The sequence below is a fragment of the Triturus cristatus genome, chromosome 6 (genome assembly GCF_964204655.1).
Source record: "Triturus cristatus chromosome 6, aTriCri1.1, whole genome shotgun sequence".
Taxonomy (NCBI): Eukaryota; Metazoa; Chordata; class Amphibia; order Caudata; family Salamandridae; genus Triturus; species Triturus cristatus.
The window spans coordinates 1,252,940,513-1,252,952,246 of NC_140589.1; the positions used below are offsets into that span (position 1 = coordinate 1,252,940,513).

At 50.6% G+C, this 11,734-nt stretch overlaps 1 protein-coding gene across 2 annotated transcripts in view; it reads right to left on the reverse strand.

Moving 5' to 3' along the window:
* Window positions 1–1,214, reverse strand: part of FEZ2 (fasciculation and elongation protein zeta 2) — a 400,578-nt gene extending 399,364 nt beyond the window's left edge. Inside the window, exon 1 of one of the 2 annotated variants that reach the window (XM_085612191.1) lies at window positions 756–1,214. In XM_085612191.1, the coding sequence (XP_085468317.1) occupies window positions 756–1,111 (356 nt within the window). In that variant the 5' untranslated portion in view covers window positions 1,112–1,214. The remainder of the gene's footprint in view (window positions 1–755) is intronic. The other variant, XM_085612192.1, reaches the window with a different exon arrangement.
* Window positions 1,215–11,734: the final 10,520 nt, after the last annotated feature.

Genomic DNA, 11,734 nt, shown 5'->3' on the forward strand with positions numbered 1-11,734 from the left:
AGCAGAAATAAGAAAGGGCTTTCACTCCCACTTTCTGTTCTGCCAAGGTGTGCTGAGTGAGGAAGAACGAGAGATCTCAGAATGGTCGAGTATTGAGCGTGTCCGCTGCCAGCGTACGGGGCATAATAAAATGATAAAGAATGGGCTCTGTGTGGGCAGAGGTTGGCTTTTTCAATACAAAGCTTTCGGGGGCGAGTGGTTCAATTCTGGAGATTCCAGGTGGCTGGGGTACAGAGAAGGGCAGAGTGGGACCTGTTTTATTGTGGGAGGAAAGGATGCTAACCTGGGAGAGGGCTCACTGTAGTGGGAGGTTCTGGGAGGATAACGGCATGGTGAAAACGGGGTGTATAAAGGGACGCGCAAGAGTGGGGGGAGCGATCGAAGCTAGATGTATAGAGGAGTATCATCCGATGGGCAGTGCGTGAGTGATGGGTAAGTTATAGAGAGAAGGGGTTCTAGTGGGATTCATTTCCGCATTCAGAGGGGTAGGTAACCGGTTTGTAGTGGGGACTCGCAGAATGGTAACCGGTAGCAGAAGTGAAGGCGAGACTGGTAGATCGATGCCCGAGAGTACACATGCAGGTACCTGGCAGAGAATGCCACAAGGTCATACTAGGCGATTGCAGAAGTGCCCAGTGTAGAGGACGTATAGGAAGGGTAGTTGGGGAATGAATTGAGGTGTTCCATGTATTGATAATGCCCGGGGGTGAGCAGCGGCGGTGCGGTGCCCTCCTGTGGACCATGCTATCACTCACTCGTCATCCTTCATGGTGTTCTCCTCGGTGATGGGTTTGATGGGCGCGATGCTCTCGGTGGCCGTGCTGTAGTTGCGGAAGCAGACGGTCAGTTGCTCGTCAAAGCCGCTCACCAGGTCCTCCATGGACTGGAAGGTGCCCATCTCTCCCCCCGAGAAGCTGTTATCCAGATCCGAGAAGTCCTCCAGCCCCAACGGGGGCACCGTGACCTGGGGTTCGGCGGGCTCCGGCGGCCTCTGTGAACATGGGGAGCTCGAGGTGTTGGAGTTCACCTGGTCCAGGGCGGCGGAGACGGCGGGTTTGAACTCGTAGAAGTCCTGCCAGTCCTCGTCGAACTGGGCCAGCGGAGCGGCCATGGCTACGGTGCCAGGCTCCCTGTCTGCAACCCTGCTGCCGCAGCGCCCAGGCCACCTTTAGCACTGCTGTCACTGCCGAGCAGAGAGCAAAACAACCCGCAACAAGCCCTGCCCACAAAGAGACAGCGATGGGCTAGAAAGGATTGTTTCACAGACCTTAATGCCCGACGCCGCAAAAACACACTCAGAAAACGAATTTATGAGTGTAACGGGTTGGCCTTGTATCGTGAAAGCATTTTTTTATCAGTATCTTGTAGGTGAGTGGTTCTGTACATTTCTTTTAGTTTTATCACCCAACTCAATAGTACTCTGTAAATCCTAAAAAGGTAGCAAGCTGAGTTGGCTACAACGAGATTCGAAGAAGCATCCTCTAAGTTGGCTACAGACTTCCTCAATAACAACACGAATCCACTATTCTGTTTTAAATACAATATTTGTCGGTCTGTGGTATCAGCAGTGCTTGACATTAAATATAATAGAAGTGCAGGTGCCCTGTACCAGAGTACCTGCTTGTTTCTGAGAAGTGCTTTTACTCTCCAATTAAAAATATTACATCACTCTTGAGAAGCAGTGGTCGAAGTGGGGGGGATGGGCAGGCCACGGCGTGCCCCTAATTCTTCAATTCCAGGGATTCCGTTACCCTACTTTTTAGGTCTCGCCTGAGCCACCGCTTTAGCGCTGCTCTCGCGAGAGCTTTTGTAAAAGGGGGGGGATCTGGAAGTGCAAACTAGTGCTTTTCAGTCCTCCAAATACAGTGCATGTGCGCCGGGCGCGCGCACCATTTGGCAGCCTGCCTGATCACTTTCGCGGCCGCTTTGATATCCTCAGTGAGCCGCGCGGCCACTGAGGACATCAAAGCGGCCTCGAAAGTGCACACCATTTGCCACCCCTCCCTTATCCCACTTCCTGCTTGTTAATGCCTTCTGTCCCTTTCCTATGTTTTTCTGTGATTGCTTGAGCTTTTTTTTACCACGGACGGGCACTTATGTGGGGGCTTGTGCGTCCACTTTATATGTACAAAAAGCGCTCATGCAGGGTCGCGCTTTAATTTTAAATATGGTGGCAGCACCTCTTTTGCAGTTGCTTTATATTTACACACAAAGCCCTCGCTGCATGCCGTGCCATCGCGCCTTAACTTTAAATATTGTTATTTTTTTAAATTGTGCGCCCGCTTTATATTTACAGAAAAAGCGCTCACTGCATGCCGCGACATTGCCCTTTAACTATAAACAATGTTTTTTATGCGCCACACCGCACTTCAGCAATCCTCTGATTAGAGCCATCGGGTGTCTTCCTACGTCACAAATGCATCGTCTTCTCAATTAAAAGTCCCAGAGATTGTTTTCCTTTAGTGTACAACAGCCCCATACTCCCACGGCCCCCTGCCGCTGAGCCCCAGGGCCTGGACCATCTGCACTGAGTCCGGGCTTCGGAGTCATCCGCGGCTACACTACATGTCGCCTGCAAGCGTTGGTTGCTAAATTATCACCTCACATCTCAGTGCCAATCTCTTAAAATCTGGGGGCAGCAGTCACAGCTATGCGGCAAACGGAGAACCGGCCGTGGGGCACTGATTGCAGGAAGGGTCGTGACTTTAAAAAAACAAAAAAGATGCTTTGAACGATGTCTAATATGAAATTTAAACCACTCGGCGCAAGGGGATCCAGCACATGTACGAAAATGTTACGCCCTGAAAATGACAAACATTAGGCATTTTAGGCTGCTAAATTCCCTCAGATTATTTTAGAAACGGTGTTTTGTGGCGTTCGTCAGCTACAAACTGACAAACATACCCCCACACCACACATCGTGCACCTCTGGTTTAAATAATGAAGGCTGCCGATCCCATCACAGACCACCATACAAACCCTAGTCACTGTTTGCCAAGCTGCGCCCTTAGTAGCGCACTGAAGTAAAATGTTATGGAAGCGTCCCTTCCCTCAAATGGGCTCCTTGTTTCCAGGGACTATAAACTTCCCTGTCTCCAGCCCGTTAAGAGGTCAACAACCCCTCCCCACCCAGCAGCACAGACGAAGGCACCCAGGACCCCTTCCGTTTACACTTCACTCCATCGGTCACAAACCAGCTGTTCTTTTGAAGAATCCTTCTGGGGTGCGAGAGTGACTCCTGAGCCGCTCTGGTCTAGCCAGCTACAAAGTGCAGGCTGAGCCAACGGCCCAGTACACAATGCAGGCTACTGCACATACAGCAGAATACACACACTGCCCAGTACCTCATGTATAATACAAGTCTGCTACAAAGTGCATAACGCACATACAGCACAGTGTAGAGTATATAATACACACGGATCCCAGTACTGAGTGCACAATTCACTCACAATGGTTTGTGCATGCATTCACCAAGCAACTTCACCACATTATTACCACCCCGATCAAGTTTGCTTCCAAAAACCGCCTTCCACCAAAAGCCCTTCCCACCCATCACCTGACAAGGATTGACTTGTTAGTGGGCACTAACACAGAGACTTGACAGGTATCAGGCATTTCCAATGCAATAGGTCTCATATTTGCGAGAGTTTGAGCTATTGGCATTGCAAATGACATTGCCTTTTATTTATCTGTTTAAAAGAGGCACAGTTACTGCCAGCCCTGCTTTTCGTAAGCAAGAACTATAAGTGCAAGGTGCATGTTTACACACCACTTGTAGGTTATAAAAACAGATAAATAAAAGGCATTGCCATTTGCAATGCCAATAGTTCAAACTCTCGCAAATGCGAGACCTATTGCATTGCAAATGCTTGTTTATTTTGAAAATGCGTCCCAGGACGCAAGAAATCACCATCGCCTATAAATAAAGCTCGGCGTTCCTGGCGTTCGAGGACGGGCGGCAGAGAAGTAACAGGAAGTCTTTTCCTTCTTACCCAGAGAAGAAAAATACAGTGTCCACTTCTGCTCTTTCGCTTCAGTTGCCCCCCCCACACACTCTTTCCTTCTCCCCTCTCGCTCTGTCTAGCAGTTCTTCTCTTACAGAAAACCGAGATTTCAAGACAGGGTTTTCACACTCTTTCCTCTCCTTTCTTTTATTTGCTCCCCTGTGAAATGGATGCAAAAAAGAAAATATTTTTTGCTTGAAATGTCGTATTTTAATTCCAAAGTGCAGCATCTGGAATAAAAGGTTAAAAATAGGAAAAATAACTAAATATAGTAGCGAACTGACCAGATTGATTTTATTCACACCCAAACACATTAGCGCCACTTTTACAGAGTTTGCCAGTGAAGCGCTATTTTTGTTTTCTTGTCTTTGTTCTCCCTGGGCTTGCAACTAGTGCACCAATCCTGGAGGTACTGCAAAGTGTGTTTTGGAAAACAAAATGTGTACTGCGGGTCTGCGTCCACGGATGTGGTCTTTTTACCATACTGCTTACGTTTTGTAAGGATATAAGCAATGGACATTGAAATGGGTCCATTCAGGGCCCGGTAGTCATGTCCTTAACTTTTCAGGCAAAAGCACTCACTGATTTCTGAATAGTGAGTGTAAACGCATTAAGGTAACCATGTTGTTCCTGCTTACATTTCACATGGTTTGCTAAATTTTACATTCCCTATGAGGGTTTGCTTTTTCCAGGATGTTGTTACTTTTTTTTGTAGGCCGCATATTGCGCTTGTCTAGTGCGTAATTTAAATTGAGCCGCATCCAGGTGTTTATAGCCGGCAGCAATTGGGTTGTAGTTGAAGGCGGTGTGAGTTTGTCTCAGTGGGGCAGTATGGTGTTCAGCAGGGAAGAGGATGTGGCACTATGGCCAGAGTTACTGAATTTGTAACTGGGGAACCAGGTTCAGCCTTAATAACCAGTCCACAAGACCACTCTCCTGAGGGAGCACATTCCTATGCTAGACCTTAGAAGGCTGTGCAAGACCTTAGAAGCCCTGGTGTCTTAGCACCAGCAGGTGAACACTAGCAGTGGCAAGTGTGGATTAACCTTCAAGGTTTGTCCACCACAATCCATACTGAAGTTCACCTCCAGTCTTGCAGACAGGCCTATGAAGCAGCACACCCTAGAGCAACAGCGACTCTGTCACTGAGGTCACAGTACACTTGAGAAGGGCCAGCTCTAGGGCAGTGCAACCGGTGTGACCGCACCAGGTGCTGACTTTGGGTGGAGGCATTATGTTTGCAAGTATATTAAGGTTTTAAAAGCACTTGCTGCCTCCTTCCTGGCCTCCAGCAATTTTCGGCAACAATAAAAATGTCATGATGACTCTGGTGTTTAATGTTCTTCCTAGAGAGAGATCATTTTGTCTAGTGGAAGTTTTGATTCATGGAAAGGTAGCTCAGAGGGTTAATGTGCCTGCTGCAAAGAACAAGTACCATACAGATTGTGAGAAGTTGGCCTGGTATATGCTGTTCGCTAGTTATAGTGCGCACCTTGTACCAGTCCAAACAACCCTTATTGATGATAGGTTTAAAGACAACCTTTATTGAAAGCTATCCTAGTGGTAGCTATGGTGAGCAGCCTTCAGGCTAAGTCTTGAAGGAGTGTAAAGCAGCTTGGTTTACCAGATTATAACCTCTTGAATTACTAAATGAAAGGAGATCCACACAAGGTATATATAAAATATATGTATTTATATTTCTAAACACTCACTACTAATCTCTTTATGAGATTAGAGTCCAAGATACACAATAATACAGTTCTAAAACAACAGTAAATAGCACAATATACAATGGGCCCTAGGGGCGGACCAAACCATATATTAAGAAAGTTGTATAAGAACCACAACTTGACTAGACACAGTGCCTAAAGCACGTAGAATCGCTGGGACCCCAAAGAACCACCCAAGGTAGGGACACAGGAGACCCACGGGGGACGCGTGCAGTGTGAGAACACAGGCGCGAGCCCCGTACTATTTTATGGGAAAGTCGCGGTTGGAATTTTAGAAGTTAAGGACACTTAGGAGAGGACTTTGAGCAAACCCCTTTAGACTTAGTGGGTTCTAGAGCCAGCTCCCACGGGAGCACCGGAGTACTCGAGTTACCTCACCCAGGGAAGCCGGGTGCATAGGTGTCAAATGGTGTCGGGGATCATTGTTGATTTCTTTCACTGGCGATCTGCTGCAAAGTGCTGCTGCCGGAAAGAAGAAACATGTCCGGTGTGATCCAAGCCTGGATCGAAGATCAGAAGAACCTGAAAGCAGAGGGGACAGAGTCTGGGTCACTTGCCAGTGACCAGGGGCACGATAGACTAATGCCCACCGATGTCGGGTGATTCAGGTGCGAAGAGGCGAAGCTTGACTCTGCAGCCACGAGGACCAGGAGGCGTCGACGACAACCAGAAGCTGGATTTCAGCTGTCCCACAAAGGATATCGAGTGCTGCGGTGTCGGTGCTCGTATTGAACACAACAAGCCTTGGCAACAGCAACCCACGCAGGAAGAGAAAAGATGCTTCGGTGCGGACCAGCAAGGCCCTGGGGACTCTCCAAGCAATGGAGAGACAGGGCACGTCTGGAGCAATCAGGTAAGCCTAATTAGAGGTAAAGTTGCCTTCACAGGGACCGACCAGTCGACGGACAAGGGATCGCGAATGGAACCTCAAGAGGAAACACAAAGGGCCAGCTCACGGAACACTCCTGGAGTGTAGGCGGGCAATCTTCAGTGCAAATGCTGCTTGGGGTCAGGGCTATAAGTAATCCAAAGCTCAGCTGCAGGATTTGTTGGAAAGCTGATGCTTCTGCAAAGTGATGTGGTGTCCAGGGGTTCGGTTTGCAAGGTCGCCATGAGGGATACGGGCCTCAGACTTGCTGTGGGCACTGATCGACCTCTAAGACCACGGAGACCCACCTCCTGTGTTTCAAAATTCTTCGGAGTCTGGTGGGAGCTTCGGAGCTGCAAATCGGTCAGATGTGTCTTTGGTGCCTGCCTTGCAGGGGAGTAACTCCTTTACTCCAAGGGAGATTCTTCACTCATCTAGTTCAATGTAGATCGTCGAAGTTCCAGTATTCAGTATCAGAGTTTCGTCCAGGTGTAATCTAAAGTCCTGTATCCAGGGGTTCCTTTCTTATACCCAAGGAAGGGGTGGGACAAACTCTAGGGACCCACCTATGGGAGTGTCAGGAAAGAGGGGTGGCTACACCCATCTCCTTTGTCCAGTTTCACACCAGAGCAGGGGCTGGTAGCCCCTGCAACCGGTTTGAGCTGGACTATGCACAGGGACACCAAATGTGTCCCCAGTGCTGAACTTCAAAGCACTCTTGGAGTGCACCCACCCAGCCCCAATACACTAAAGCCTTTCTGGGAGGTGGTGACACCTCCCTGTGACAGGAAACCTATTGTCCAGGCCTCCCCTGCCGGAGTTTCGTCCAGCAGCAGGAGGGCAGACTCATGTCTGTGGCTGGCAGCATCCATTTTGTGATGCCAGGGTTCTGTTAGCTGTCATGTCTCTCCCTCTAGAAGGGTGGGATCATACTCCCACACCAGTTACTGGTGTGAGGGTATGTTAGATCTGGGGGTCTCTAGTTGGCAGAGGTATTCACCTTAGACCAAATAGGGACCCTTGCTTCTAGTCAGGGTACAAGGACACACACGGTAGATAACCCCTGCTCACCCTCTAGGTAGCTTGGCTCGAGCAGACAGGCTTATCCCCAAGGCAATGTGTAAGGTATTTGCACGTAGACACCACAATGATCCCCCCTCCGCACACCACAAACTTAGACCACACAGGTGAGTTATATCAAAAATAATATATCTTTATCTAGTTTCCGCAGTTGAAATCAAGCATCACAGGTTTACACAATATTCGCTTCCTTGGTTGGTCGGGATCGTCAGACGATAGTCTCTAGTCTCTTGTGTGATTCGATACTCACTGAGAATGAATCAGTTTGTAGGCTCTCGATGTTTAGGCAGCTACGTTGCTCCGGCAGTGTCGCTGCGCTCGTTGTACAAGCGCTCCTCGGGCTGTCCGGTGCAAGGATTCCACAACTCCCTCGACGAGTCCCCCAGTGACGATGTCGACGTCACCGGAGTCAGCCACTCACAGCGCGGCTCCGTAGAGCAGGGAAATACGACTCTCGATCTGCGTCAGGCCTCCGGGTCCCGGCAAGGCACGTGCCGATGAGCACGTCGATCTTCTTGATGCGGCAACCGGTGTCAGGCCCGGTTCGGTGCGGTACTCTCCAGCGAGACAGAGAGCAGCCAGCCCACCTCACAGGCAGATGTTGAGAAGCTTGGTAGAACAGTCCACGGTCCCTGCGGCACACAGCAGCGCAGGTGGGACACAGCAGAGTCTTGAGTTCTTGGCAACCTTTCTATCCCTGGGTTGCGAAACAGGAGGCCAGCTCTTCTCAGGCCCTTGGAGATTCAGTTGAAGACACAGCACACAGCAAAGTCTTGTTTGGTCAAGTGGATAGGGTCAGCACACAGCAAGACCCCTTCTCCTCCTCAGCTTCAGTTGTACAGCAGAACAGGTCAGCCTTTAGAGCAGACAGCACGGCAATCTTCCTTTAGTTCTTCAGCGGTCCATCTTTCAGCAGAGGTTCCTCTCGATGGTCGAATCTAAAAATCTGTTGTCAGGGGTCCTGTACTTATACCCCTAAAAGTCTTTGAAGTCTTTGTGCAAGTGGGTCCTGAGCCCGGTCTGATCCAGTTCTGGGTGTTGCTGGAGCACTTTGTTTTCCTGGCCTCTACATTCTTTTCAGAGCGAGGGGCAGAGTCGTCAGCCGCCCAGCAGGGGGTGGAGCCAGCAGAGTGGCAGACAGGCACAGCCCTATTCAATCCCAGGTGCTATCTCCTCCCTCCACTCTCCTTGCAAATGTCGCCATTCAGCAGAGGGCTGACTCAGCCAACTTCCCGGGGGATCCTCAGCCCCTGTCACTCTCAAACCAGACAGTCAATCCACAAGCGCGCCCAGGCACACAGAAGGGTCAGACAAGAGAACAGCTACTCTCTAAAAAGTACTATTCTCCAACTCAGGATTTAAAAACAACCTCTCCTAAAAGATGGGTTATTAAATGCTGAGCTCAGGGATATCAAACACTCATGTCTTATCTTGTTCCTATGAGAAGATAGGCGGATAGCCATTGGCACCCGCCTCCCCCATGTTAGCCTATGGAACAAGATAACCTTGCAGTAGTGAACACACAAAATGGCCGGTGTTCACTACCAGAACATGTTACCTGCACTAGTACATGCTCTACCTTCTACATACACTGCACCCTGCCCAGGGGGGTACCTTGGGCCTTCCATAGGGATGACTGACGTGTATAAAAAGGGAAGGGTTAGGCCCGGTCAGTGTGGACACTGGCCAGGAGGACATGGCAGTCCGGGGACTGCAGGCAGGCCTGCGGCGGCAGGCCTGAGACACTGTTTTAGGGCTACACAGGTGGGTGGCGCAATCAGCGCTGCAGACCCACTAGTAGCATCTGTCATCACCAGCCCTGGCACACACAGTGCACTTTACTAGGGACTTCATGGTGATACAGATATGCCAATCAGGTATATCCAATCAATACGATATTTTACACAGGGAGCACTTACACTCTGGCACTGATTAGCAGTGGCAGAGTGTCTAAAGCATCTAAACCAGCAAAACGAAATCCAGCACAGCATCAAAAATCCATGTAGCAGAGGCAAAAGATAGGGGAAAAACCCACGCCAAGGATGTCAGGTCTAACACGTGTCCCCTCCAGCTGAAAGCGGGGAGAACTACCCACCCTCTTGGGAGTTCTCATCGCTAAGGCGGAAAAACCTGGACAGACCATCAGCATTGGCGTGCTCTGTACCGGGACGGTGTTCCACCGTAAAGTCCATTCCCTGTAGGGAGATGGACCACCTCAACAGTTTTGGATTTTCACCCCTCATCTGCATTAACCATCTGAGGGGCCTGTGGTCGGTCTGAACACGGAAGTGAGTCCCAAACAGGTAGGGCCTCAGCTTCTTCAAGGCCCAGACCACAGCAAATGCTTCCCTTTCAATAGCGCTCCACCTCTGTTCCCTGGGAAGTAGCCTTCTACTAATGAAAGCTACGGGTTGGTCCCCGCCCTCGTCGTCCATCTGTGAGAGTACTGCTCCCACGCCTTGCTCTGAAGCGTCTGTCTGCACTACGAACTCACTCGAAAAGTCAGGCGCCTTAAGCACCGGTGCTGTGCACATTGCAGTTTTCAGGGCATCAAAAGCAGTTTGACAGGCCTCGGTCCAATTCACTTTCCTGGGCTGATTTCTGGAGGTTAGTTCCGTCAAGGGGGCAACAATGGTGCCGTATCCCTTGATGAACCGTCTGTAATACCCGGTGAGTCCTAGAAAGGCTCTCACCTCTGTCTGCGTCTTGGGGGGTTCCCAAGCCAGAATGGTATCGATCTTCGCCTGTAGGGGCGCCACCTGGCCACTCCCCACCTGGTGCCCCAAATACACCACCGATCCCTGCCCTATCTGGCACTTACTGGCCTTGATAGTGAGGCCTGCCTTCTGCAGCGCCCTCAACACTTCACAGAGGTGTTGCAAGTGTTCCTCCCAAGTGGAGCTGAACACAGCAATGTCATCCAGGTACGCGGCGCTGAATTGCTCCAGCCCGGTCAGTACCCGGTTGACCAGTCTCTGGAAGGTGGCAGGGGCATTTTTCAGTCCAAAGGGCATGACGCGAAACTGGAAGTGCCCCTCTGGCGTTGAAAATGCCGACCTCTCTTTTGCCCCTTCAGTTAAGGCGATCTGCCAGTACCCCGAAGTCAAATCGAAGGTGCTGAGGTACCTGGCAGCTCCCAACCGATCCACAAGCTCATCAGCTCTGGGGATGGGGTGCGCGTCAGTCTTGGTGACCGCATTGAGCCCGCGGTAGTCCACGCAAAACCGAAGTTCTGACGGGCCCCCGGGTGTAGCAGATTTCTTGGGAACGAGGACCACTGGGCTAGCCCAGGGACTGCTAGAGGGCTCAATTACCCCTAACGCCAACATCTTGGAAACTTCTTCCTTGATGCTGGCCCTGACCTTGTCAGCTACTCTGTAAAACTTCTGTTTCACAGGCAGGCTATCTCCAGTGTCCACATCATGGACGCACCAATTGGTGACACCTGGGGTCAGGGAGAACAGGGAGGCAAACTGACCCAACACCTGGCGACAGTCTCTCTGCTGCTCTGGGGTCAGGGTGGGCGAGAGGACCACACCATCCACTGACCCGTCTTGCTCCTTGGTTGCCAGGAGGTCAGGGAGAGGATCACTATCCTCCTCCCCACCGTCGTCTGTAGCCATGAGCATCGTCACTTCAGACCTCTCGAAGTGGGGTTTGAGGCGGTTCACATGCAAGACTCTAAGGGGCTGCCTAGGAGTCTTCATGTTGATCAGGTAGGTCACCTCACTCTTGCGCTCTACCACCTCATATGGCCCGGTCCACTTGTCACGGAGCGCACAAGGCTCCACCGGCGCCATTACCCACACTTTCTGCCCAGGATGAAATTCTACCAGAGTGGTATTCTGGTCGTACCATCTTTTCATCTCCTCCTGGCTGGCTTCTAGGTTCTCCTGAGCGAGCTTCCTGAAGCGCTGCGTTTGGTTGCCGATGGCCAGCACATAGCTGAACACATCCTGGGGGGTTTTCCCACGGGATTTCTCCCACCCCTCCTTCACGAGTGTGAGAGGTCCTCTAACAGGGTGGCCATACAGCAGTTCAAAGGGGCTGAA